Below are 27,827 nucleotides of genomic sequence, written 5' to 3'. Positions count from 1 at the left end.
TGTCAGTGTCATGCGTCTGTCATATGTCCAGTACAACTGTCAGTGTCAGTGACTCAGTGTCAATGTCAACTCGTCTTGCGTCAACCTGTCATGGCGAAGAAAAATAAATAAACATTTTACGGATGTTTATCAAAAATAACTCAATGATTTGCTGTTAATATGTGAAATAACTATACTGCACTGCAAAGTGAGTTCACATATTTAAAATTTCTTAGAAACCGGCATATAGAGGTTAGTATTCACATGTAAGTGGCAATCTTATCAGCGGCATCGGCCATCCGATAACGATTGATTCTATAGTCATAACTTGAACTAATGACCGTACCTGTAGCATTCAGCGAGGTGCGCATTGCACAACGCTGGCACGGAAAGCCGGCGAGCATTCTGTATAGTCAGTTATTATCGAAAGTGCCGTGATTACGGCCTGATCACAGCCCGCGCATTCACATTTTATTAGAAAGTGTTTTTTTATTTCAGTGAAGAGTGTCTGAAAGGTCTATCGTCATGTTGTCCACGCTGCAACACCGATGGACCGGCTTCTACTTGCTGCTGATGGCTTTGGCAGCCCTGTCTCTCTTCCTCTATGGATATTTCCCCATAAAATACCACACAGGGCAAATATCCCGTCGCAACCATCTACCTACCAGTATTAATGGAGTGCCGTAAGTATATTCTTACAACTTCTTTTAATAAAAACAAAATCAAATTCTTGTCCAAAAACTAAAACATTCTCAGATGGCAATACATGCTGCCTACCTGCTTTATACAGTATGCATTCTTAAAATAATGTTGAATTTTAGAAAAGACTGTTATATATAACTTCTAACACAAATTTCCCTGTATCATTAACACTGTGTTCATCAATAAAGATAGCTTATTCTTAATTGTAAATACTAATATTTGTAAATGTATAACCACAGCATTGATGGGCAACAAGTTTACAACCCCGGGGAGACCAGTGTGATACTGATGGTGATTGACGGGCTAAGATACGACTTTGTCACTGAAGAGTACATGCCATTTACTGGCCAGCTGCTGAAGAACAAGTCAGCCTGCGTGTACGTGTCTGTGGCGGAACCACCAACCGTCACTATGCCCCGGATCAAGGTATGCTTTATGATAAGAGTAAATCCGTTATAGTATTTACCAAAACTGAGGCCCAAAAATAAATAACATATAATGTATTTTGTGAGACTGTAATTTGATTTATCCACTCAGCAACATAAAGTGCATTATGATGAATGACAAGCAAGAAACCTTACTGATGAATACCAACAGTTTTATATTTTATGTAAGCTCTCCACTTATAAAACTTTGTTGGTTTTGTTTTTTACTCAACTTTTCATTCAGTACAATGCAGTGGTCAGATATTCTGTAGCCATCACTGTATTGTGCATAATTATCACAAAGACCAAAGAAAAAATATTCATTTATGAGCTCTTAATTTTTTACTTTTTTGCATTTAATTTACACCTTTACTATACTAAGAAATGGAGCATATTATTGATAAGAAACTATTGTTTATATCCATGCACACAGTCCCCAGAGCGGAAGGTTGAGAAGGCACAATGGAGGAGGACTATAAACTTCTGGCGGGATATATTTGCAAGTTTCACTTTTACTTGTTATATCATACACAGCTTTGTTGTCATGGTGGACCAAAGAAAAAACGGTTTATGATTTATTTTGTTTAATTTAAACCAGTGTAAATATTATTGAAGTACTTGGAATAGTTTTTTCTTTGGTTTTATGTGATAAACGCATGATGGTGATTAGTGAACTGGGTATTGCATGTTCTACTTGGTAAAATATAGGAAGAACCCTATGACAGCTCAAATCCACACCTTTTATCTGTAATTTGTAGGTTTTCAAGAGAAAATTAACTTTATACCCCAGGCTGAGGCATAAGTATCTGTCAATCAAACTTCATAGGGTTCTTCCTATATTTTACAAAGTACGTATAGTGTAGAATTTTTATGTAAGGGAATATTTTAATGCTGAACAGTGGGTTTTATTTTAAGGGGAACGCTACTTTATGCTGCACCACATGTGCCATAGTCTCCACATCCTGGTTTTCTTATGAATACCTCACACAGACACCAATGCAGTGATACGCGCAAAAGCGAGATCTGTGGCGCGTGTGCAATCACAGTAGGACATGGCATGTGTTGTATGTCTGTGTATTTTAAGGCATTTTCATCAATGTAACCATTCAAAAGTTATGCGATCATTTATCATCACATCAATCATCAACAATCAACGAATTACGTATGATAAAAATATAATATGTACAATATAATTTCTACATATAAACGTTATGACGACCGAATGGCGTAGTAGTTAGTGACCCTGACTACTGAGCCGATGGTTCCGGGTTCGATTCCCGGCTGGGGTAGATATATGTTTAAACACAGATATTTGTTCTCGGGTCTTGGATGTGCCCGTAAAATGGCAATAGGCCCGCCCCCTATTACATTCGGACTAACATAACACTTTGGCGAAAAGTGGGTGCAGCAATGCACCTCTGCCTACCCCGCAAGGGAGTACATTAGTACCTACAAGGCGTGAGTGCGTGATTTTTTTTTATATAAACGTAAAATATATTATATTTCAATAATGTTGTAACACTGACACATATCCTCAGTACACAGTGGCACACATCCATCTGATACAACTCGCAACAGTAAGCACATGACACAGTTGTCCAGGGGTCGCTTTATCTTACGAAAAACTGCGCCACTGCGCTAACCACGACCCTATCTCCTTGTATTAAACGTGCCGAATGCATTACACCTCTCGTTGGCTCGTTCATTGTCAAGATAGAGTAACCCTCCAGATGTTACCGATGCGTCCGCGCATGCGTGACGACCTAAACTCTAATCACTTAATTGCAATATGCATAGTAAAACTGCACTGTAATATAGAAGAAAAAGATAGAAAAGTAATTAGATTGTGGTGTTGTATTATAATTTTATAAGCGAATGTTTGCTTCATGTTATAAATGTGAATATAAAGTACCTAACTGCTTCATCCGATAACATCACATATGCTTGTGGTCTATGCTTCCTTCATTATGCAAATTTTCGCCTATGCTGTACTAAACATACATGTACATACCCTATCAACTATCGTCTTAATATCCATGTGACATATACTTACCTAAGTAAGGGTCCTGACAGACCTACCATATGTGTATTACAACGCGATAGAGCTAGATAACATAAACCCGTCCGCCATTCTCACATTCTTTCTTTCACGAACGCTATTAACCGGCCAAATAACATCCTCCTCCAACCCCCCAGGCTATGATGACGGGCAGCATATCCACATTCGCCAATGTGGCGTTCGCGATAGAGCTAGATAACATGCATCTGCCATTTTCATATTCTTTCTTTCACGAACGCTATTAACCAGCCAAATTACATCGTCCTCCTACCACCCCAGGCTATGATGACGGGCAGCATATCCACATTCGCCAATGTGGCGTTCGCGATAGAGCTAGATAACATGCATCTGCCATTTCCATATTCTTTCTTTCACGAACGCTATTAACCAGCCAAATTACATCGTCCTCGAACCCCCCCAGGCTATGATGACGGGCAGCATATCCACATTCGCCGACGTGGCGTTAAACTTCGGCGCTCCGGCCGTGACTGGCGACAGCGTGCTGAGAGTGGCTCAATCCCGGAAGAAGAGATCTGTCATGTATGGGGATGACACGTGGCTTCGGCTGTTCCCGGGAATGTGGGCCGAGAGTGATGGAACGACGAGCTTCTATGTGACGGATTATACTGAGGTAAGAGTGCGGTAGAAATATGGCTGTATTACCGTCATAAAATTAAACCACGTTTAATGGGTATTTTCGGAAGGAATTTGACACATATAAAGGCGTTGCACAGCGTCTTGACAGCGTTTAGCATATTGTGTCTACGATTTGGTCCTACAGGCCGGGTGTTTACTTGATCTTCCTCGACCAGTCACTGTATTAGGATCAGAGGCATGGAGGAGGACGTCCTACGCTACGTTCTGTATAAACATTATATTCTAGTTAAAACAAAGGAGGATGGAGGATACCCAATAAATTCAACTGTATAAAATCTTTTCCCAGGAAAAAAAAGCCTCGGAAATACACCCACCGTTTACACAGTTATAAATTATTAAACTATAACATTATCTTTTCAGGTGGATAACAATGTGACAAGGCATCTGGATAAAGTGCTTACGCCAGATGAGAAGAACAAACCTACTTTCGACTTTCTAGTCTTACACTACCTCGGTCTAGACCACATAGGGCATCTAGAAGGCGCTAGAAGTCCTAAAATCAAACCTAAACTCATTGAGATGGACGAAGTCGTCAAGAAAATTTACAAGGAAATGTCTAAATGGGTAACATGATTTTATATTCTGTGTTTTATACACGGTGTTTCAAAAAGGGTATACTAAGCCGAAACCTACGTGTGCAGCTTGTTTGTTATATCTTAGCCCAAAAATTAAATCAGAATGTCAAAACACGCTGCACACGTAGTTCGGCTTGGTATAACCTACCCTTTTTGCAACACCCTGTATAAGTAAGTGAAGAACTGGAAATGGAAATAGAAAAAAGTGAATAGTATACTATTCGGCACGGAGTAGTTTTACATATTTACTAAATGCTGTAATTTGATGGGTCATGCTCTTTCGTCATAAAATGCCACTGTAAAATACTTAGTACCTACTTACCATTGCATAATTTCCTCCCAACAAACAACCCCTCTACCCCCACAACTCACCAAGCCAACCTCCCCTCTATTTCAGGACAGAACAGGGGTGCTATTCGTGTGCGGCGACCACGGCATGCGAGACGCCGGCGGCCACGGGGGCGCGTCGTCGTCCGAAGTGTTGGTGCCGTTGGTTGTGGCCAAGACTAATGATTACCTGTGTCCTTATGAGTAAGTAATCATGGCAGTTTAAATATATATAATCATCTCATTTTATTTTTTTAAGGATGTCTTACTACCAGGCATGTACTGCATTTTTGCAGCTTGCGCTACTTAAGGCGCTATTATACGCAGAATTAGCGACGCCAGTGGATAAAAAATCATAACTTCCGTTTCAAAGGGTTTTTCCAGCAACTGCCAAGGCCATACCCCTCGTCATGCTAATTAAATTTTTAGAACCTATCTCCTAATTCCTGGTGCCTGGCATGTAGAAGTTGCCGAAGATACCGCCAGAAACGGCCGTCGTTAGCGATTTTTTGATTAACTTCTGGATTTGTAGTTCTTTCAGACCATATGTCTGCATAGCGAGAATTTACATATAAAAGTTAGGACTCTTTTAAACAAAATATGAGCTCTTATTTTATGGATTACAATATTTTATTTTAACGATTTATTAATTCCCCCCAGCAACGGCCGCGGCCCTTACGTGGCCCAAGTGGACCTAGCGCCATCTATCGCGTGGCTGCTGGACTCGCCGGTTCCGGGCGACAGCACCGGCCGCGTGCTGCCGTCGCTGCTGCCGCGCGACACGTTGCAGCAGCTGTATCTGCTGCACTATGTTGCCGCGCACAACGCCCGGGCTGTTGCGTTGCAGCTGGGGCAGACGCCCAAGGAGAAAGGTGAGGGTGTCCCACGCCACGTATTATATGCGAAGCAGTTGTGAGACTTTATTGCATGTCCATAAAAGGCTGCCTTGTTGTCACGTGTTGCCACGTTGTCTGTTGTCTGCCTTTGTTTTACCGATCCCCTGAATTTTTCTAACCATTAGCCATTTCTGGGACTGGATCCACACAGTTGCAAACGATAGTTCTATTCTTTTGTTCCTGGTCTTTGTCACCGACACACTAAGACCGATCTCCATCTTCCTTCTAATCTGAAATTCCTACCATATAAAAACCAAACCACACAAAAAACCCCTAACGCCATCTAGTATCTTAAACCTGAACTTTTTCATTGCAGAGTTCTACAAACAGTACGAGCGTGCGCAAGCGCAGTTCGCTCACTACCTTACGACCAAACAGGAGAGCGCGGCGAAGATAGCCAAAGAGTTCTACGAACAGGCGCTCACCGAGATGTCCAAGTATTTGACCGAATCGACGGTCGAGTTCGATATGTTCGCTATCGTGTCGGCGCTTGTCGTTCTTTATGCGGTGAGATTTTGATGCATTTAATCAATATTTTAGTATTGGTTGTTTTCGACGAATTTATAAAAGTAGTAGAGCAAAAGATTTTCAGAATGACTAACCTATTTCGGCCTAGTATACCACTTTTGCCTTTAGGAATTTTGGGATAAAAGTTTAGAGATAATTATATTTTACACTAGCTGTTCCCGCGACCTTCGCTTCGCCTTAAAAAGTTTTCCCGTGGGAATTCCGGGATAAAAAATAGCATATGTTCTTTCCCAGGGTCTAGACCGTATGTATACCAAATTTCATTCAAATCCGTTCAGTAGTTTTGGCGTGAAAGAGTATCAGACAGACAGACAGACAGACACAGTTACTTTCGCATTTATAATATTAAGTTAGGATACACGCATTGTATATCTCCATTCCATATATCTGGTCTAGAAAAACCCAGGCCACGTTCGCTAAATTACACACACACTTACGCCTTGTACTAATGTACTCCCTTGCGGGGTAGGCAGAGATGCATTGCTGCACGCACTTTTCGCCAGAGTGTTATGTTAGTCCCTATGTAATAGGGGGCGGGCCTATTGCCATTTTACGGGCACATCCAAGACCCGAGAACAAATATCTGTGTTTAAACAAATATCTGCTCCAGCCGGGAATCGAACCCGGGATCTTCGGCTCAGTAGTCAGGGTCACTAACCACTACGCCATTCGGTCGTTTGCTAAATTAATGAACCTAAATTTCGTGGCAATTTATTTCTTTCTTCATTATTTTTAGCCATTCTATCTATTCGGCTATCTGTAAACCTCAAGACAAGCTTAAACAATCTGTGATTCCATCTCATCATTACATTTAAATCTCTTCCAGGTAACAGTAGCTCTCGTCTGCGTGACTCTCTACTCTTTACAAACCGAGGAAAGGCGTCGCCACAGCGTGACCCGCCACCTCCACAGAAGAACCCAGGCCGGGGCTTTAGTAGCCTTCGTAATCGTACTCTGTGTAGCCCTCTTCACCCTAACTGTGGCATGCGCCATCAGCGAATCCAAAAGCAATCTGTGCTCATATGACCCTAATTGGATACCAGTGTTCATTGCCATAGCAGGAGGGTTAACTTTTACGTTCTTCCTTATTAAAACAGCCATAGAAAATTACTTTGATTTAAATATACTAAAAGATCTGAATGCGATTGACTATTTGTTGATTGGCGGGACAGTGTTCCACGCTTGGTCGTTTCTTGGGACCAGTTTCATAGAAGAGGAACACATGACGTGGTATTTCTTCTGGAATACGCTGATGTTTTTCGTGTTGATACGCACAGTTGTCGTGGTGGTGATGTATTTGAGTAAGAAACTGCTTGGTGCGACTGAAGTGCAGGAAAAGCCGCATTTGGAAGAGAGAATGAGCGCTGGGATCAGTATTATGCCGAAGTGGGTGGCGTTGATCGCTTTGCACCGGTAATTTATAGACTTTTCTATTTACATTTTTATATTTATATTTTCAAACAACCTAAATTATGTCAAAAAGACCTCCTCTTATCGTACCTGACTCAAAGGTTCCCATAATGCTGGCTGCATTACCTCGCTGTATAGCCAGAAAGACTCTTTGAGCCAGATAAGATCCCTACGATACTTAAAATTCAAATTTATTAGTGTTTTTATAAACTTCATTGTATTGTATATTTAGATGCTGTATGTATTGATTTCCAGATATTTAAGAACGATGAACCAGACGGGTGATCGGTGGCTGTTTCTGCCCGACACTGCTGATTGGCTGAATGCACCGGAGAATTCTGATTATTTGCAAGCACATGTTATAGTCGGTATGTAGTTAAATAACACGTAATTTCTATCATTTTCTCGATAAGAAGAGTAGATTAATAATAAATAAGTATAGACGATTTGAGAACCCCCTCCTTTTTTCGAAGTAAGTTAAATATGAAGTTTATCATGGTCTTATTTAGTCAATTTCAATAAATACGCTTTAAAACATGTTTTATTTTTAATTTCAGGTACTATACTTACGGCAGCGATTTGCCTACGAAACGTGAAGTTCACCAACAACTCAATGTACCTACAGTCCTTACTAACTATCCTCTCAACAATATGCATATTCTGCTACCGACTGGCCAGCAAATCCATAGACCCGACAGCGACACTCATAGACATTCAGTCATGGGACACGGTTGATATCGTCAACGTATTCTGGGCTCTTCTCATCATACAAACGATGCTCGAAATAAGCTCCTTTATAGGGCTTCTAAAACCTTTCACAGGAAAAGCCGGCCATCCAAACTTTGAGCCTGTAAATAACAAACAATTTGTGTACACTAAGCCAAAGGCGAAAACTGAAGATTATGTTTACGGCACAGATGATGATGAACCCTTTAACTGCAGCGAAGTAAAGATGAATTTGGCGTGTTCGTTAACACATTTGATGTACAATCACATGATGCTGATAATCATTTTGCTGATGAGGCCACACAATGTGATAATGGTGCCGAGTATTTACGTCACTTGCCAGCTGACGTCTGAGTGCTTGGACCACAAGTTGTTAGACTCGAGGCCGGGGAGGAAAACTGAGGCGTTGGATGTTTTGAGTCGGACGCTGGCGCATATATGGATTGGATACGTATTCTTCTTTTATCAGGTAAATGCTTATATCCTAATGAAATTATTCGGTAAACGCCTAGATAGATCCAGAAACCTTTTTTCGCCATGCCATATCTTTTTGATGTCGTATCTCTACATTGATAGATTATAACTTTTTTTTCTGTAACACTAACTATTATACTAATCAAGACTCGCCCAAGACAAATCCAAATTCAATATTAAGCCTCGTATTCACTAGGCGACAAATTGTCGCAGAACCTGTCTAGGCACATGTCGTCTACGTGTCGCCGCGACGTCGCGCTCTGTTCTGCGACGTCGCACGCGACTATACAGCGACATCTACGTGTCGCAGAACAGGTTCCGTGTTTTGGCTCGCGAGACAGAACTTCCTGCGACATCAGTCTAGCGCACAGAGTACTTTGTGTCTAGCGACCGCTGTTGCAGAGGGTGGACGCGTGCGCGACTTCTAGCATCAACATGCCCGTAGAAAAAACTTATTGACTTCCTCGGGCGACATGTCGGCGGAGACTGCTGGTGTGGACAAGCAACATGTATCACGACATGTTACCAAAATGTTCTGAGAACACGCACCGTAGATGTTCTGTAACAGTCTCAGAACTTGTGCCCTAGTGAATTCGAGGCTTTACCTCACAAGGTCTCAAAGTCACCTTTCTCACCTTCTCCTTTCACACTAACATCTTTAAAATAGCCGGATCTCCACAAGACGATCCAACGCGATCCGATCGCGCAATCTAAGGAAATAAACATGCTGCTCATTCTTGATTATTTCCTGAAATTTAACTTCCTTCCCAGGGCAACAGCAACAGCCTAGCCTCGGTGGACCTGAGCGCGGGCTACGTGGGGCTGCGCGACTACTGCGCGGCGCGCGTGGCGCTGCGCATGGGGCTGCACGCGCACGCCGCGCCCGCGCTCGCCGGCGCCGCGCTGCTGGCCGCCGCCGCCAGGGGGCGACACTATCAGAGGTAATGACGGCGGGTGATACTAGATGGCGCTGTTGATTGTTTTATCGCCACTATCAGAGGTAACTAGATGGCGCTGTTAATTGTTCAGAGGTAATGACGGCGGGTGGTACTAGATGGCGCTGTTAATTGTTTTATAGCCACTATCAGAGGTAACTAGATGGCGCTGTTGATTGTTTTCTACAAGAAGGCTCACATCGCTTTGTGGATGGGGCAGTAGCGCTGCTGGTGACCCGGTCATGGTTGCATCTAGATGGCGCTGCAACTAAGTACCTATGTCATATACATCCAATCCGGCATACAGGTGCAGTCAGCTATTACTTATCTTCCTTGCACCACGTGCTCTTGCCTATCTCGCTATAAAGCTCAACTTCATTGTCTCCCACTTGTAGCAACAACCCACCAACATAATCTACAACAGAACACACTTTCTCTTCCAGGTATCTGAAGTCCTTGTGGCAGATATCCAACATCCTCGCCTTACAACGAGTCTACCAAGTGTGCGTATATGCAGCTATTGCAACAGCCTTCAGACATCACCTGTTCGTATGGACCGTATTCTCGCCAAAACTGCTATACGACTTCGTAGCAACCGTCTTTACAGCGCAAGCCTTGTTCACGATAGTCAACATTATACTTGTGACTAATTGGACGAATGTGGTGGCTAAAGCGGTCGCAACTAAGTCTAGACTGTGATGGGACATCTTATAACTTACTTTTAAATAGAACGAAACAGTTAGATCAACTAATCCAGGCGTGTGATTGGTGTAAGGTTTTATAGGTTCTTATAAGGAGCAAGGATCTACTGTTCCACTGTTTCGTTACAATAGATAGGGTATAGTTATGTATTGTGGTTCAAAGAACTAAAGGGTTGATAGTGAAAGCCCTACAGACTGTCTTGGAAGTAGCCATATCTTGTAAGGTGTAGTCAGATTTCATTTGGAATAGTCATAAGTTTTTGTTGTGTATGAGTGATGGGTTACGAACCGTATCGCCATTGATGATCTTTGTGTGAGTTATCTTACGAATGGTTCCTAGGCTGTTTTATTAACATGTATTATTTTTTTCGTATACTATAGTTTATTGTATATTTGTGTGTGTAAGGACTTGACTGAAGCGGAGCCAAAATGAGGAATGCTGTAAATTTTATTATGTTTTAAAAACGTTATTTTCCAAATATATTACATTCCAATACGGTTATTGATTTTGTTTACTTAAAGCCTAATGTATCAAATTACATGTTACCAAAGTACATTAGTATGTAAGCACTTATCGTATCGCCCAAATTAGCATATGGAATCTAATACTATGTATGTACTGTAATAACTTTGTAAAATAAGACACTGCAGAGCAGGTAATTAAATAAATATTTTTTAAACGTCGATATTTTATTGATTGAGCCCAAATTCATGTATGAATATACTGTGAGGTGTTGCTTTAATATTTTTCCTCAATAAGTAACTCTAAGTTTCGCTCATTGCAAAATACAATATCCTATAGACTAGACCGTTTCACCGAATAAGACATCTGTCAAAACCCTTATTACATAGGGTAGGTAGTTTTTGTGTCAGATGCCTTATTTGATGAGGGTAGTTTTAGGGTAGTTTTTGTTTGTGTCAATATGTCTGATTTGATGAAACGATATCGTCACTCGAACTCTAAGTCACTCGATGATCACATTAATTTAACTCGATCTCCTGTTTATTCTATGCAGTTGTAATGTTTGAAATATTCTGTTATTTCAATAAATGTATATTTTCAATAAAACGAAAACATTCATCATTAATTTGTTTATTATGGTTAAATTATCTGTAAACCATTTTTTTTACATTTTCTTTTTACTTCACAGGGATATTTATTACACCCTATACCAAACCAATGACTATGACCTAATTTTAAGCTTTATAGTCAAAGTAAAATAACATACTTTTACATATTTATTTATATAATCTGAAATATGAAAAATAAAAGCACCGAATGCAACGATTAGATACAGGAATAACTTTTCAGGACATATTCCCCTAAAAGCCGCTCTGTAGTTATTTAACTGCACAATTTTCAAAACGAAACATTTCACCATTTGTTACATACATGGAATGATTATAAAAATATTTACTATTCTGCCCTTAATCTAATAAAACGTCGAAAAATATATAATTTCCATAGTTATTTTAAATACAACATGATGTGTTTCTCGTCATCCATTGATAAATTTATGCTTTATTTGGCACTCCACAAAAGAAAAAACAATTTGGGGAAAACTTGGTTTGCCAAATGTCTTAAATACATACATAAATAACTAAATGCAAAACATATAAAAGTATAATAAAATGCGCCAGCCGGCAGCACAGCTTTTGAAACTATACATTGAAATTATTAATATTATAAACTATCTAAGCTAACCTACCCCCTTTACATAATTAAAATTCTCTACATAAAATACAAGGAATTAAGTTACGATTACCCTCACATTCCGAAAATCTATTCAAAGTTAACGTTTATAAAAACTTTGATAAATAGTATTTGTGTAAAATTCTTCAGATTCACACTGATAACTCTACAATACTTCCTCTGTATTCTGATATATTTATTGATCACCGGTTAACTTTGAATAATCTTCTGAAACGATACTGTGTACTTTCTGCGATACATTTTATTATAACGCAGTTAGGAAAAGGAATCTTATCTTAACGTTAAGTCATTCGTGCATGAGCTGATTAAGTATTTATTATTTATTGATGAATATCGTTTACTTATAAATTTTCATACATCTTTCGATTATTAATTAATATAACAAAAGAGTATACAAATTATTCAGCTCGTGCAGTTTAAACAATGTGTACCTTGCAATAATTATATTTTTTTTCATGAAATTTAGCGAAACCCGTATATTTATCAGCTTTAACATTTTGAAAAACTATGAAATCGTACGGTACAGTATGTAATATGGATGTTTATGCCAGATAAACATTCAGACAATGGCTGATCGTACATAAAAACGATTTATCTAATTAAGTAAATAGACACAGCTGTTAGGGAGAGGCCCCCTTGCCGCGCTGCGTTGTTATTCATTTATTTTACGGATCGCGTCATAAAATATACATGGATAACCCCACCGCACTGCAGCAATGGTGCCTCGCCTTTATTATGTACAGTGATGCACAGCTAATATTCGCCAAGGAGCTATAGTAAATCTGTGCAAAGTTTAGACTAGTCGGCTAGTAGTGGGCCTATTCAGTAACTTGTACGCCTTTCAACAATAGCCAAAATTGGATTTTGAAGTTTGCGTTGAAGTCAAAAAAATAAGATAAATGAGTATTAATTAGAGCAACTTTGTTAGGCTTTGTTTTTGAGAGTTTATCTTTTTTTTCCTACCCCGCAAGGGAGTACATTAGTACAAGGCGTGTGTGTGTGTGTTTTTTTTTTTTGGCAAACGCCCGATATACTGCAACAGTAAAAGAGTTGACTCACCTCTGTGAGTATTTATTCAGAGTTAGAGAATAGGCCCCCTCGTCTGCAAGCAAGGGTCGAAAATGTGGACGACAGACGTCGCTATCTAAAACAATGAAGTTAAGTTTCTCTTCTACTTAACACGTGTATTGCTTTCGTTCATCTGAAAATAATAGAAAAAAAACTAATAAGCTTAAAATAGGTGTATGTGTCTAGTCTAACTTTTTATCAAGAGCATTTTTGTCAAAAGTTTAGGGTAATTTGTTCCAAGGTAATAAAAAAACTAAATTAAATTGACTTTTACATTCTAGAGGTAGGTAACTTTAGTTGGTACTATGAGAACCTATAAAGGTCTTCGCACAGTATAACAACTCAACGGCGACTCGACTCTATGCTAGACATTGATATTTAAGCCCTGTGACATATGTTCAAGGTTTAATTTTTAAAAATGACATTTAGGGTCTGTTCCACAATGTCTGGTTAGTGGCTACCTGACGGATAAAATACATGCTGTCACTTTCTGTTATTATTTTTTAGACAGTGACAGCATGTATTTTATCCGACAGGTAGCGACTAACCAGACATTGTGGAACAGGGGCTTACTGTACGATGCGTAGGCCACTTGTTGTACACTACTTTATAATCATTTTTGAAATTAAACCTTGAAGATATGACACAGGGCTTAAATATCAATGTCTAGCATAGAGTCGAGTCGCCGTTGAGTTGTTATATTGTGCGAAGACAGTGGCGGATTTACAAATTTGCCGCCCGTAGGCCATTCAATTTTTGCCGCCCCTACTGACTTCTGAAATTCAATTTGTTAGTTTAATCCCGTTATTAGTATGATTGTGAACTTAATGATGTGGATATTTCTATGTCTATCTGTCACCGACTTCAAATGTTTCATCAAATCTTATTTAAGGTTCCGTACCTCAAAAGGAAAAAAGAAACCCTTATAGGTATCACTTTGTTGTCCGGCTGTCTTTTTCTCAGAAACGGGTAAAAATATCAAAGCTGACATTTCGCAAAGATATACAAGGTGGGCCAAAAGTAATCACCCTATTGGAAATTGCTCTCATTTGTACAAATGGCCGCCAATTTCAAATTTGTTTTGATATTGGTGGACTAGACAAATGCAGAATACAAGTTGACAAGCCATGGAAGCCACACTTCCCAAGAACGCCAAATATTTTTGTATATTCAGTTTTCGGGTCGCCTTTTTTTTCGTTTTATATGTCAATTTTTCCCGCAATATCGCCCGATTTAACCGTTTCAGACAGTTTTTGTGGGTGTTTTTTCAAGACCCGTGTTAATGTGAATAAGCCCGTGTCTCTGGAAGCCCTTGAGGACAACATTCGACACGAGTGCGAGAATCTCTCGCCCGAAGGTCTCGCTGAATTGATGAGAAATGCCATAAAAGGAGCCCGTAGGGCAATCAATTGTGACGGCGCCCATTTGGTCAATATCATCTTCTAGACTTTACCAATAAAATTTTAAATGTTTAAATAAACATAGTTAATAAAAAAAAAAGAATCGAAGTTTTTCATTTAGAAAAAAATTAGAGCCAATCACGATAGGATGACTTCTTTTGATCCACCTTGTACAAATGTACGGCATCGACAAACTGGTAAAATAAATTAATGAAAAAAAAATGTTACCTTCCATACATGTAAAATGGGGATGATTTTTTTCGTTGGTGTAAGGTATTGTACAGGTCTTTCAAAAATATCAAAGGTCTTCTCAAACCATTTTTTTATTCAGTGACTGGTTTGCGAAATATTAAGCTTCAAATTGCGAATTCTTGGTAGACTCAAGTGACTGTTTGGTCATTGGTCCAAAAATATCACTGATGTACTTAGTACATATGACAAAATTCCACATTATCCACATATAACTACCATTACAGCCGTTTCCAGTTTCTCCAAATTCGAAAGTATTTCCGCCGCTTCTTGTAGCGTTACAGGCTTTTTAGTAATATCATATTTGATTGATTTCAAAGAATATGCATGCCAAGAATCTCTTTAACTATTACATGCTTCTTTTCTGGCTGACCATCGTCTCAAATTCACTCTATTCCGGGTTTTGCCTTTCCCGATTTCACTCATTTATTTAAGCCAGCGTTGTGTCGAGTTTACAAAAAATTCCTGTAGCAGCATGAAAAAGCGTCAATCTTGGCTAGTTTAAGACGTGACATAAGTTATGCATCGCGCTCACTCACATCGCGCTGCCTCAAGAGCGAGCGCCACGACGTAGAACTTTTGTCACGACTTAAATGCGCCCCGTACTAGCCCTTCTGAGCATGATTCAGCAGCCACAGTTGCCACTAAATTCAAAGAATATAGGTACATACTGATTATATGACAGTGCGTTTATTTATATGTAGATTGTGTACACGTAAATTTATATTTAAAAAATCTGTAAAATAAAAAATGCTAAATTTGCCGCCCCTCTAAATTTGCCGCCCTAGGCACTGGCCTTTTTGGCCTATAGGTAAATCCGCCACTGTGCGAAGACCTTAAGTAAGGTTCTTATTTCTTCTATGAATCTATGTACAAGTTTGTGCACGTAATGTTTACCTGATGGTGTGTGCGGTCAGTGCGCGGCGATCTTGTACCGGTACACGAGCACGCTGGCCACGCCCACCAGCAGGCTGAGCAGCAGCGAGCCCCACACCAGCACCTGGGCAATGAGGGTCGGTTAGTGTACGTACGTACACTACACATGCGAGGGCAGAGTAACCTAAACATAATTCAAGCATTGTCACTGTAAGGGTGTTTTAAATGTGGTGCAGATTTATCAAGTAAGCACGATCGCACGCCATTTTCCCGCGAATAGTTGTATGAAAATAACACTTGAGGGTGTCACGAGTTATCACGGGGCTATCCCGCGTGCGTAATGACATCCGCAATGTTATTAAAAATAGCCTTAGCGGGTCAGGTTTATTTTTCCCCAACTAGGTCACAAAATATGCGAGAAAATAGGCAGTTAGTACCGACGATCTTAGACTAGTAGCTGGTAGTGGTTGGGGTAGGTACAGTGTTGTTTTAACGTACTCCTAGGAAGAGACAGACCTACATGTTGAGCAGTGGTATGTTAGGTGAGAAGGTTCCATTCAACCCACGCTCTGGCATACAAATAGCCAAAAACTCAATAAAATAACAAACAAAACCCCACCTTAGACCTCGACGGTTTCTTCTCAGGCGCCTTCTCCCCCCCCTTCCCCTGTGGCTGTGTGCCCAACATCCGCTTGGCCAACTTCCTCTCCACCGAGCGATCTCTGTTCGCTTTCTGTTCACACTTCTGTAGCTCCTTCCTAGCGCCTATGTCCTCTGGCGCGGCGGCCGCGGCCTTGCGAGCCGCTTCTAGCGCTTCGGAGTTACGCCCCATGGCACTTAGGATGCGGGATTTGCGGAATAGCGCTTTCGCGTTGTTCGGCTGGCAGGATAGCACGCGGGTTACTGCCTGTGGATGGGAATTGTGTTATTATAAAATTTAGGTTATTCGTCATAGAAATAAAGGTAGATAGATACAAATATAGTTTTTAAAATTTGAAGAAACACTATTTATTTTGATGGAGGCGTTCTCTAGTGATGATCGCAAATAGGCAAACGGAAACAAAGCGTGGGTCAACCTCTTGCATGCTCAACCGACGACCTTCCGACAGTAGTAATTGGGAGAGGAAGCTGAGAGCAGAGTGTTGTGGCAGTAACTGGGAAAGATTATATGTCCTGTTTGGCACTGGAAGATTGTTTGCTGATAGTGATAATGATAAACCTTTCTGGTCATGTGACACATCATCATCATCAGCCTTCTATCGCCCACTGTTGGGTATAGGCTGCTGTACGCCAATTCTTCCGGTCCTGTGCCGCTCTGTACACTTGTGACTAATTTACACAAATAATTATGCCTCCCAAGTCCCAACTCACCTGCAAAGCGGCATCATACGCGCCAGCCTTCAGCTGCGCGGCCGCCATGTTATTATGGACCCGCAGCCGCTCGTCAAGCAGCGCTTCAAGCGCTTGAGACGTCGACGGCAGCTCCCCGCTGCTGGTGGGCGAGGTGATCCCGCCCTCGCTCTCGTCCAACACGTCTAGCGCTCGACGGTACAGCTGCACCGCTAGGGTCGAGTCGCCACGCCCGTACCACCAGTTGCCGCGCGAGCGGCGACGGATGCTGGTGATTTAATTAATGATATAAATTGATTTAGTTTTCAATCGTAAACGAGGCATAGAGGTAAGTTTTGGCATAGAGGTAGGTTACATACACATTCGGTGTTGACATAGCCCAAGGCTCGCTTTTTGAGATAAATGATAAGTGTCGAAAAAGGCAAGTTATATGTTGCTCGATATTATTAAAAGCATAACGTAAAGGGATCGCCTCATATATTCTGTCAACCAGTAGAATGCGAGCTCGTGAACAACTGGTTGACAGAAAAAAGCGATCCCTTTATGTTACGCTTGTACATATGTGCTGAGACCCTATATGTGTCTAAAACTGCCCAACCATACAATATAAAACTTCTACTATGGCATTACTAATGCCATAGTAGAAATGCCGCATTAGTAGTGTACCAAATCCCTTCACACACATAATAATATATCAATTCCCTTAATACATCAAAGGCATGAATATTTATTCCATTGCTGCAATGAATGCTACAATGCTCACAACACAATGAACAATTTAAGCTCCACCTAAATAGATATACATCAAGTACTGGCCCCAACTACCATGGGACTTCCTTTACAGATAAAATTGAAACTACAATGTATTTTTTTATACTTGTTAATAATTTAATTACCTAGTTACCTGCTGAAATAATTATGGCATTTATGAATAAATAGGTATGAAACCTATAACTGGCCCTTGGCCTTGGAATAACCATGGCGAGAATAGTTCGTTATCACTATGGTGACAAACCATGGATGAATTTTTTAATAGATGTTTTGAAGAATTTCTTACCCAATTTCCATTCTTTCAGCGATAGATAAAGTCTCATGGTCAGGCTCTTCACTCCAGTCGTGCAGCTGGAGCCGCGCCTCCAGCCATGTCTCTGGTCCAATGTTAGGTCCGTCATACTTTGCTCCTGTAGTGTCTCCAATGAGGCCCAGACTCTCGCCAGCCTTCAGTCCAGTGTCTCCGTAGCCGAACCGGGGAGCTAGTTGCAATATACACTCTTCACCTTTGTACATAAGGGTCAGTGCCAAGTCCAAACCTTGAAGCAGCTGTGGAAATAAGGAATTTTAGTGTTAAATAATATTCACAGGAAGTTATTGATAAGCTATTGATTATTAATGAGGATTTGAAGCAGTATGATCAAGTTATGTGACCCTGGAATTGGAAAATATACATAAATGCAGAGGAAGTGGTTAATGTTTCTAGTTCCATGAGATTTCATAACATATGAGTGATGTCAGTATGCAAATAAATCTTATATTTTGGTCAAAACCTCTCAAGGTCTTCTCATGGTTAACTATCAGCTAAATAAATTGTTTTATCAACTGACCCAATTTTGTGCTTGCAGCATTGGTGAATAATGGCTCATTTGAATAACAAAATAACTAAGTCAATGTTTAGTTTGGTGGCATTGATAAACATTACACAAGATTAACTTATCAAAGCAGACTAATAAATTCCACAACTAAAAGGAGTCTATCGAATTTTATGATTTATGATCTGAATTCTGGATAATCATCTACTTGGGTACCAAAATGTTAATACAAAAACTAATATAGGTAATTAAATACCCAATTATGCAAACTATTAGCTAGGTAACTATTCTGCCAGTACAATTTTATTTGCAGCTTACTTTCACTTGCTTACATAACTTACAATGATTAGAACATTATCATTATGTATTTAAAATACTTATGCAATTAAATCTTAATGGAGTACTTAATAATATTAAGACTTCATATAAAGCACCAACTATCTTAACTGAATAACAATATAATAAAAATGAAACTGTACAACAGTGGATGATTATGGGCTGGTGATGATTTAGATCTAGCTTACCTCATTATCCCCAAGATATATTTTAAGCTGGTCTCTTTTTTCAATAACATGTTGGTTGCCATCTCTTAGCTTCAGTTCATAGCTGATTCTGCAGATATCTCCGCGCTGAGGCCGCAGCCCCTCAGACTCATCCCCTTGTTTCAGTTGCTAAAAAAGTATTTGAAGATCACTTGAAAAACAACAATAAATACGAAAGGTAAAGGTCAACAAGTTTCTAGAATTAGGACAACAGAGAAAGGAGTTTGTGACTGTAAACTAGTCTGGCTAAAATTTATTTTTTTATTTAATGGATTGGAATATTACCTTCTTTAGGATGGCCTTTGACCCCAAGACATCCTGCCACTCTTCCTTTTTCTCGTCAGGTGACTTCGGGTTGGCTTGTGCATTTGCAGCTGCTTCAGCAATCTTGGCATCCTCGATCTCCTGGGCCGCAGCAGAAGCCAGGTCCTCAAACGAACTGCTCTCAGACTTATCCACCAAGGTTCCTTCGCCTTCGTTCATCTAAAATAACAATAACCTCGTGATATGCGCACTTCATCTTGATACGTAATCGTGTTTATCACACGGTAAATAACACAAGTCACAGTTCCCTACTACAAAGCTAGTCTTATTTTTTAAATAAACTTACCTTTGTAACTAAACGTTTATACTACAAATCTAACAAAACAAAAATGCACTTGCAAAATAATGAATATGACAAATCAACTTTGAAAAATTTATTTCTTTTCTTGTGTGTGTGGTGGAGGATACTCAGAATAATAACGGCCTCGCACCGTGTGTTGTTATTTTGACAGTTGACGTTGACACTTGATGGTAGTCTGTGGGAAACTCAGAACAATAACGGCCTCACACGCATTATGGGGAAATATGTATTTATTTTGAGCATGCATGTATTTACGCCGCGTTTTGCCACTGCCTCTTGGCATACAACCGCGTGCAAAAGATGCATTCCACATCAGTTCCGTCTGGAACACAAGAGTTCCGTCATCGTCAGTGCTCGTGGTATGATTGACCTAATCGAGCATCACAGCATTATTTCTATGGCTTCCAACCAACTTCCTGTCTGTCCGGCTCCGGCTATGCAGTTTATGATGAATGTTGACGGAGGTTTGGGCCTGTCGGTCGTACGTACCTGCCCTTCAGAGAAGTACTTATGTTACTTGTACCTACCCAAGGAATACAAGTCTCTACCTAGTACTTCCGTACCGGCCTACTCAATAACATGTTGGTCTGCTGACTGGTCCGTAGCCGCGCAATTCTTATTCTGAGGTTAACATATAAGATCACAGATAACATTGACAAAATATGACCGCAGATTCGATAAATCTATCAAAAAAAATCCCTACTCAGTCGGCTTCTGAAATTTTCATGAAAATTTTATGAATTAAATTGAATTTTCTTAGGATAAAGCTACATTAATTAAATTAGTTTACTTTCTGATCAACTTACATTTGAAACCGTGGAAACAATAAACTACAAATATGCAGAAATATGAAAAACTGGAGAAAATTGGAGAAGGAACGTATGGTACTGTTTTCAAAGCCAAAAATAAGGAAACTCATGAGATAGTTGCCCTAAAACGTGTGAGGCTAGACGACGACGATGAGGGAGTTCCATCTTCTGCTTTGCGAGAGATATGTTTATTAAAAGAACTTAAACATAAGAATATCGTGAGGCTTTACGACGTGCTGCATAGTGAGAAAAAGCTAACTTTAGTGTTTGAGCATTGTGACCAGGATTTGAAGAAATACTTTGATAGTCTGAATGGCGAAATTGACTTGGATGTAGTGAAATCCTTTATGTACCAGCTGCTGCGTGGACTAGCTTTTTGTCACAGTCACAATGTCCTACACAGAGATTTAAAACCTCAGAATTTGTTGATTAACAAAAATGGGGAGCTTAAATTAGCTGATTTCGGTCTGGCTAGAGCTTTTGGTATTCCTGTGAAGTGTTATTCAGCAGAAGTTGTGACTCTGTGGTACAGGCCTCCAGATGTGCTGTTTGGAGCCAAGCTGTATACTACTAGCATTGACATGTGGTCCGCTGGCTGTATCTTTGCAGAGCTGGCTAATTCTGGTCGCCCACTGTTTCCTGGCTCTGATGTAGATGACCAACTAAAGAGGATTTTCAAACTTCTTGGTGAGTATCTATAAATAATTTGGATTGTTTGTCTTAGTGTAATACTAATTAATTACAAAACTAGCTGTAAACCCAGAAGGAGCCATAAGAGTCTAAACCCCCAATGTATATTGAGACATGCAGTGTTCATAGCTTTTAATTTCTTATCTCTATCTATTACAACCCAACCCTGATCTTTTTCAGGGACTCCCAATGAAGATACTTGGCCTGGAGTGACCCAACTGCCTGACTACAAGCCGCTGCCTGTATACCAGCCAAGTCTGGGCCTGGCTCAGGTCGTGCCTCGCCTCCCTGCCCGCGGCCGTGACCTCCTGGCCCGCCTGCTTACATGCAACCCAGCCCTGCGCATGCCAGCTGACGATGCCATGGCGCACGCATACTTCCATGACCTCAATCCAACTGTGAAGAATGATAGATGTTAACATTCAATTCCTCATTACAAGTGTACTTCAGAATTATTGCCTCATGCCAATGAAAATAATGATGATGAAGTACAAGAAAATTGTGATGAAGATTAAAAAGACTTAATAAAAACAATCACCTAAAGTGTGTTTATAGTGATACGGAAATAAAGTAGTGTTTAGTGATTTGTGTCCAGTTTATAAGTCAATTTGTAAATAATTTTACACATTTCATGTATATTGAGTGAGTGTTGTGTTCAAATGATCTCATTTACTAAATACAATTTGTATATTAATAAGTAAGGGTTATTTAAGTAACAATATTGGAATAATTTATAAGATTATCAATTTTTATTCATAACAATATCAATAAGTATAAATAAACATTTGTAATGTGAATAACAATTTTAACTTTACCACTTTTTTATTACTATTTAGAAATTTTCAGCAGCTTCTTTGAGAGCTGCAGAGATTCTGTCACTCAATAACTCACTTGTGGCTATTTCACTGGATGCTTTCACACTTGAGGACATTGAAGACATTACAGATGATGATACAACTTCACTGCTCATTGAAGAACTCGAAAAGCTTGCCTTTTCTGATGTAGCTTCCATACTAGATTGACCAGTTTCGGAAACTACTTTCATTGACTCCTCAGATAAAGCCATAGACCCTGAACTCATCTTCTCAGAAGAAATTGTAGAGGACTCCTCAGTCTCAGTTGCCATCATACTGCTCTGATAGGCATTGCCAATGGCCATATTTAGCATTTCATCAGATATTGCTGAAATGCTATCCATGGCTTTGGCAACTCTACTTGATGACATTTCAAGTAGTTCATCTGCCTCTATTTTAGCTTCTTTTATGGTTCCACCAATGTTACCCTTGCCAAATCTACTTGACGACATTTCAAGGAGTTCATCAGTCTCTATTTTAACTCCAGTAATGGTTCCTCCAATTCTACTTGATGACATTTCCAGTAGTTCATCTGTCTCTATTTTAGCTTCTTTAATGGTTCCTCCAACATTACCCTTGCCAAATCTACTGGACGACATTTCAAGGAGTTCATCAGTCTCTATTTTAGCTCCAGTAATGGTTCCTCCAATTCTACTTGATGACATTTCCAGGTGTTCATCTGTCTCTATTTTTTTTGTTTCTTTGGTGGTTCCTTCAACATTAGCCTTTCCAGCTCTATTTGATGACATTTCAAGTAGTTCATCTGTCTCTCTTTTACTTTCTTTAATAATTGTTCCTTCAACATTAGACAGGGTTTCTCCCAGGAATTCAGGTTTTAATAATCTACTATGCTCTTCTCTCAACATAAGTTGAGAATTCTTTGAATGGCGTGAGTCATCTAAACTTGAGCTCTTCATGTTGCTTTTTTCTTCTGCCTCTAGTTTTGATGTTTCACATTTAATATTTATATCACATTTTTCATCCTGCTTCTTTATTTGAGATTTATCCATTTCCTCGTCTGATGTTTTACTACTCAGGTTTGACTTGACTTCTTTAGTTAACAGTGAATCACATAGCTGGATGTGAACTTGTCTTTCATTTGTTAAATTCTGAATCGTCTTTTTTTTCGCACAAACCATCAGGATTCCATCAGATGATAGATTGGCTGTGACATCATCAGAATCACAATCAACTGGAAGAGCATATCTTCTTAAAAACTGTCTTGATACAACTCCATGATCATCCAGTCTCTCCCCATGTTTACCTTCAATTATAATTTCTTTGTTAATCACTGTCACACTAATTTCATCAGGTTTGAAGTGCTGCACGTCTAAGGTCACTTGAAATTTGTTTTTATCACTCTCTATTGTTGATCCACTGTCTTTGGAGACATTTTCTATGTACCACTTCCAGGGTCTGTGGTAGTTAGGATTGATTATGTTATTTGTTGGCAATATAAGGTCTTGTGGCGTAATGCACATGCCAAAGCTTTGGTCAAATAAGTGACTTGGAAATATATTAGATGGATCCATGCTTGGATCTGAACTGAGAAGTGGTTCGCGCGACAAATGTGACTGACTGAAAGCAAGCTCATTGTGCCAAATGCTTTTATACAGGCGCCACTTCCTGTTTATTGGCACTACTACTCTATTTCATGGTTGTTGCTCTAGTGAAAATTGTGCTATTATGTCATCAACATGAGGGTTGTCCATGTCAATCTTCTTTGTTCTTTCACTCATGACTCCAAGGTCTTGGCACCATATGTACCATTTGGTAATTAAGTACCTACAACATTTGGCAAAGATATATCAATTACTGGGAATAATATCATCTAGAAACAATTTATTGAGATGAGCTAATATATTAAAATAAATTATGACTGCTGGTCTAATATGGTCAGTTTGCTCTTAATTGAATATAAATCTTGCCAATAATGAACATAAACAAAGTAATAAATGCAGTGGCGGATTTACCTATAGGCCAAAAAGGCCAGTGCCTAGGGCGGCAGATTTAGAGGGGCGGCAAATTTAGCATTTTTTGTTTTACAGATTTTTTAAATATAAATTTACGTGTACACAATCTACATATAAATAAACGCACTGTCATATAATCAGTATGTACCTATATTCTTTGAATTTAGTGGCAACTGTGGCTGCTGAATCATGCTCAGAAGGACTAGTACGGGGCGCATTTAAGTCGTGACAAAAGTTCTACGTCGTCGCACTTGCTCTTGAGGCTGCGCGATGTGAGTGAGCGCGATGCATAACTTATGTCACGTCTTAAACTAGCCAAGATTGACGCTTTTTCATGCTGCTACAGGAATTTTTTGTAAACTCGACACAACGCTGGCTTAGATAAATGAGTGAAATCGGGAAAGGCAAAACCCGGAATAGAGTGAATTTGAGACGATGGTCAGCCAGAAAAGAAGCATGTAATAAAGAGATTCTTGGCATGCATATTCTTTGAAATCAATCAAATATGATATTACTAAAAAGTCTGTAACGCGACAAGAAGCGGCGGGAATACTTTCGAATTTGGAGAAACTGGAAACGGCTGTAATGGTAGTTATATGTGGATAATGTGGAATTTTGTCATATGTACTAAGTAAATCAGTGATATTTTTGGACCAAACAGTCACTTGAGTCTACCAAGAATTCGCAGTTTGAAGCTTAATATTTCGCAAACCAGTCACTGAATAAAAAAATGGTTTGAGAAGACCTTTGATATTTTTGAAAGACCTGTACAATACCTTACACAAACGAAAAAAATCATCCCCATTTTACGTGTATGGAAGGTAACATTTTTTTTTTCATTAATTTATTTTACCAGTTTGTCGATGCCGTACATTTGTACAAGGTGGATCAAAAGAAGTCATCCTATCTTGATTGGCTCTAATTTTTTTCTAAATGAAAAACTTCGATTCTGTTTTTTTATTAACTACCTATGTTTATTTGAACATTTAAAATTTTATTGGTAAAGTCTAGAAGATGATATTGGCCAAATGGGTGCCGTCACAATTGATTGCCCTACGGGCTCCTTTTATGACATTTCTCATCAATTCAGCGAGACCTTCGGGCGAGAGATTCTCGCACTCGTGTCGAATGTTGTCCTTAAGGGCTTCCAGAGACACGGGCTTATTCACATTAACACGGGTCTTGAAAAAACACCCACAAATACTGTCTGAAACGGTTAAATCGGGCGATATTGCGGGGAAAAATGACATATAAAACGAAAAAAAAGGCGACCCGAAAACTGAATATACAAAATGATTTGGCGTTCTTGGGAAGTGTGGCTTCCATGGCTTGTCAACTTGTATTCTGCATTTGTCTAGTCCACCAATATCAAAACAAATTTGAAATTGGCGGCCATTTCTACAAATGAGAGCAATTTCCAATAGGGTGATTACTTTTGGCCCACCTTGTATATCTTTGCGAAATGTCAGCTTTGATATTTTTACCCGTTTCTGAGAAAAAGACAGCCGGACAACAAAGTGATCCTATAAGGGTTTCTTTTTTCCTTTTGAGGTACGGAACCTAAAATAAGATTTGATGAAACATTTGAAGTTGGTGACAGATAGACATAGAAATATCCACGTCATTAAGTTCACAATCATACTAATAACGGGATTAAACTAACAAATTGAATTTCAGAAGTCAGTAGGGGCGGCAAAAATTGAATGGCCTACGGGCGGCAAATTTGTAAATCCGCCACTGAATAAATGCTTTTAAGGGCTCAGATGCGGGACTTATCTAATTATCAGCCTTTAAACTACAGATTCAACCCTATGATCAATAGTGATAGATGGTTGAACTTTATTGTTCCTTAAATAGCTGACATTTCCCTGGTCTAGTTACCCTGCCAAGATATAAATGAAAACACCTGATAGTGTTAGGTAAGTACCCTATATTATAAATTGTTTATACTTATCAAATTCATACACAGTACTTATAGCTCAATGTAATTATGATCTTGAAACTAGTACCAGTACAGACTTATTTAAAAAATATATATCTATTATCTATAGTTCTTTTAATTGCAGCAGTTAGGTACATCTTTAAAGCCTTATTCATACTAGACTAGTCATTTAGTCAAGTGGAGAGTAACTTAACTAAGTTACTAAATCATTTGCTATTGGCTAGACACATTATTTTAGTTACTAAATTAACCAATGGTAAGTGATTAAGTCTCTAAATAACTCTCCACTTGACTAAATTACTAGTCTAGTGCAAACCATGCTTATTAGCCAGTCTGGTTAATTACAGTTCAAATGAAACAATTATTATTAATAAAAAGATTGAAATTAATTGTGTTTAAAAAACAATATTATTACAATAAATACTCACTTAAATCTAATCAATTCACACAGCACCGGGCTGACAATCACACCATTTCCATCTCTGCCCTTTTCCTCTTCCTGTGGTTGGCTACCATGTTAGCAGTGGTGAGTACGCAGTCTCCACTGTGGAGCCAGTCCAGGAGTGCTTGTTCAGTCTTGGACGCTGCGGAGGCACGTTGCCTCTCACTGGCTGACAGAGGCTGGAGAGCTATCAGACTGTCCCTGGATACACTTGCTGATAGCAACATTCGAAATCTTTGGCGGAATGTCTGAAATTAATTGAAATAACCTAACATTACTTTCAGTGTAGGCTCTTGATGAATTTATCACTTACAATTATTATTAGCAGTAAAATAATGTATTCTTATAAAGAAGATTGAGAGGAAATATTGTAAGTGATGAGTTAATATTCATATAGCTTTAATGGCAATCTCAGCCAAGCTCTTTCATGCAGTGATCAAAGTCACTTTGCAAAACTTTCATGCATACACAAAACTTGTTAATTGTATGCTTAATAAAGTAGGTACTTCTATTAGGCATCTACACATTTGTTACATTATGCTATACTCACATTTATCAATGTAGAACCAACTTCACCTTTAATATCATGTTTTGAAATGTAACATCCAAACTCATAAAAGTATTGACCTAGTTTGTGCATATCTACAGTGCAAGCATCAGCATTGAGGATCTCTCTGTAGGCATCCTTGTATATTTTTGGTAGTTCTACACTAACTAAAGGTGGTCTTCTAGAATAAAGAGATTCAGATAGCCACAATGGGATTTCTACATTAGAACCAGCTTTCAGGTCATCTTCAGCAGCTGAGGGATCTAGGAAACCTGAAATTTCACTCGTGCTTTATTATACAATAGAGACTATCATTTATCAAGGCAGGACAGGATCTTAGATACTGGTATCTTACCCATTTTTGGTAGGTCATGTAAAAATTTACACGGTACTTTTTCGTTTGTTACCAGTATGTCCGATATACTGAGGTAGTTGTTATCCATTGATCTTATTAATATCAAGATTTGATTGATTTACACAAATAGATAAATCATCAAAACACAAAAAAATACACAGTGTTGTTTAGTTTCTGTTCCCGCCATAAATAAAATCATGACTTATCATATCAATATCATGACAGTGACATGATATTTATGAGATTTGGTAATCTGTGTTGTTAACCTTCTTTGATCGATAGTGCCCAAGGAAAATACTGATAGTGCCAAAAACAAACCGCGAGGTATTATTCTGAGAGGGTACACGGTACCGATATAGGTGTGGTTAAATGCACAGTCCTGCCACACAAACAAAATGGCAATTTCTTACT

General features: G+C 39.2%; 5 protein-coding genes across 9 annotated transcripts; 2 read left to right on the top strand and 3 right to left on the bottom strand.

Moving 5' to 3' along the window:
• The first annotated feature begins 58 nt into the window (after positions 1-58).
• LOC105383323 (GPI ethanolamine phosphate transferase 2) lies at positions 59-12,248 on the top strand. Of its 3 annotated transcripts, none has more exons than XM_048627767.1 (14): positions 59-231; positions 478-662; positions 921-1,107; positions 1,540-1,605; positions 3,587-3,796; positions 4,183-4,386; positions 4,795-4,928; positions 5,385-5,596; positions 5,937-6,127; positions 6,975-7,561; positions 7,814-7,926; positions 8,116-8,753; positions 9,530-9,699; positions 10,137-12,248. In XM_048627767.1, the coding sequence occupies exons 2-14, from the start codon at positions 505-507 to the stop codon at positions 10,390-10,392; spliced, it is 3,126 nt and encodes a 1,041-aa protein (XP_048483724.1). In that variant the 5' UTR covers positions 59-231; positions 478-504; the 3' UTR covers positions 10,393-12,248. The 3 variants fall into 3 exon arrangements, with proteins under 3 accessions (XP_048483724.1, XP_048483725.1, XP_048483726.1); XM_048627768.1 differs by having other exon boundaries at positions 59-245; XM_048627769.1 differs by lacking the exon at positions 1,540-1,605.
• Positions 12,249-13,132: 884 nt separating this feature from the next.
• LOC105383322 (peptidyl-prolyl cis-trans isomerase FKBP8) lies at positions 13,133-19,950 on the bottom strand. The gene is made up of 8 exons (XM_038105866.2): positions 19,790-19,950; positions 19,465-19,662; positions 19,162-19,308; positions 18,109-18,371; positions 17,073-17,319; positions 16,321-16,608; positions 15,731-15,825; positions 13,133-13,315 (listed from the first exon to the last, which is right to left on the bottom strand). Exons 2-7 carry the CDS (start codon positions 19,660-19,662, stop codon positions 15,739-15,741), a joined length of 1,230 nt encoding a protein of 409 aa, XP_037961794.2. The 5' UTR covers positions 19,790-19,950; the 3' UTR covers positions 13,133-13,315; positions 15,731-15,738.
• A 531-nt stretch (positions 19,951-20,481) lies between these two features.
• LOC105397219 (cyclin-dependent-like kinase 5) lies at positions 20,482-22,025 on the top strand. 2 transcript variants are annotated; one of them, XM_011569230.3, is made up of 2 exons: positions 20,482-21,300; positions 21,499-21,879. In XM_011569230.3, exons 1-2 carry the CDS (start codon positions 20,643-20,645, stop codon positions 21,720-21,722), a joined length of 882 nt encoding a protein of 293 aa, XP_011567532.1. In that variant the 5' UTR covers positions 20,482-20,642; the 3' UTR covers positions 21,723-21,879. The 2 variants fall into 2 exon arrangements, with proteins under 2 accessions (XP_011567532.1, XP_011567531.1); XM_011569229.3 differs by having other exon boundaries at positions 20,484-21,300; positions 21,484-22,025.
• A 5-nt stretch (positions 22,026-22,030) lies between these two features.
• On the bottom strand, positions 22,031-23,697 carry LOC105397220. The gene has a single exon (XM_011569231.3). It carries the CDS (start codon positions 23,687-23,689, stop codon positions 22,136-22,138), a length of 1,554 nt encoding a protein of 517 aa, XP_011567533.3. The 5' UTR covers positions 23,690-23,697; the 3' UTR covers positions 22,031-22,135.
• Positions 23,698-23,817: 120 nt separating this feature from the next.
• Positions 23,818-27,601, bottom strand: LOC105383320 (DNA replication complex GINS protein PSF3). 2 transcript variants are annotated; one of them, XM_011553357.3, is made up of 4 exons: positions 27,417-27,601; positions 27,065-27,333; positions 26,501-26,762; positions 23,818-23,942 (listed from the first exon to the last, which is right to left on the bottom strand). In XM_011553357.3, the coding sequence occupies exons 1-3, from the start codon at positions 27,502-27,504 to the stop codon at positions 26,538-26,540; spliced, it is 582 nt and encodes a 193-aa protein (XP_011551659.1). In that variant the 5' UTR covers positions 27,505-27,601; the 3' UTR covers positions 23,818-23,942; positions 26,501-26,537. The 2 variants fall into 2 exon arrangements, with proteins under 2 accessions (XP_011551659.1, XP_037961796.1); XM_038105868.2 differs by lacking the exon at positions 23,818-23,942 and having other exon boundaries at positions 26,041-26,762.
• Between the last annotated feature and the right edge of the window lie 226 nt (positions 27,602-27,827).

The sequence above is a fragment of the Plutella xylostella genome, chromosome 19 (assembly GCF_932276165.1).
Source record: "Plutella xylostella chromosome 19, ilPluXylo3.1, whole genome shotgun sequence".
Lineage (NCBI taxonomy): Eukaryota > Metazoa > Arthropoda > Insecta > Lepidoptera > Plutellidae > Plutella > Plutella xylostella.
This window is presented reverse-complemented; position numbering and strand designations above follow the sequence as displayed.

What these genes read in the sequence shown, in the direction of transcription:
- LOC105383323 (XM_048627767.1), top strand. Translation starts at nt 505, where the DNA reads ATGTTGTCCACGCTGCAACACCGATGGACCGGCTTCTACTTGCTGCTG. An exon ending in ATGTGACGGATTATACTGAG is followed by an intron (nt 3,797 to 4,182) that starts GTAAGAGTGCGG and finishes TTATCTTTTCAG; the next exon opens with GTGGATAACAATGTGACAAG. An exon ending in AGGGGGCGACACTATCAGAG is followed by an intron (nt 9,700 to 10,136) that starts GTAATGACGGCG and finishes TTTCTCTTCCAG; the next exon opens with GTATCTGAAGTCCTTGTGGC.
- LOC105383322 (XM_038105866.2), bottom strand. Translation starts at nt 19,662, where the DNA reads ATGAACGAAGGCGAAGGAACCTTGGTGGATAAGTCTGAGAGCAGTTCG. An exon ending in CAAAGGCCATCCTAAAGAAG is followed by an intron (nt 19,309 to 19,464) that starts GTAATATTCCAA and finishes ATACTTTTTTAG; the next exon opens with CAACTGAAACAAGGGGATGA. An exon ending in CGTATGATGCCGCTTTGCAG is followed by an intron (nt 16,609 to 17,072) that starts GTGAGTTGGGAC and finishes TCCCATCCACAG; the next exon opens with GCAGTAACCCGCGTGCTATC.
- LOC105397219 (XM_011569229.3), top strand. Translation starts at nt 20,643, where the DNA reads ATGCAGAAATATGAAAAACTGGAGAAAATTGGAGAAGGAACGTATGGT. An exon ending in GAGGATTTTCAAACTTCTTG is followed by an intron (nt 21,301 to 21,483) that starts GTGAGTATCTAT and finishes GATCTTTTTCAG; the next exon opens with GGACTCCCAATGAAGATACT.
- LOC105397220 (XM_011569231.3), bottom strand. Translation starts at nt 23,689, where the DNA reads ATGGATCCATCTAATATATTTCCAAGTCACTTATTTGACCAAAGCTTT.
- LOC105383320 (XM_011553357.3), bottom strand. Translation starts at nt 27,504, where the DNA reads ATGGATAACAACTACCTCAGTATATCGGACATACTGGTAACAAACGAA. An exon ending in ACATGACCTACCAAAAATGG is followed by an intron (nt 27,334 to 27,416) that starts GTAAGATACCAG and finishes GTGAAATTTCAG; the next exon opens with GTTTCCTAGATCCCTCAGCT. An exon ending in TTGGTTCTACATTGATAAAT is followed by an intron (nt 26,763 to 27,064) that starts GTGAGTATAGCA and finishes AATTAATTTCAG; the next exon opens with ACATTCCGCCAAAGATTTCG.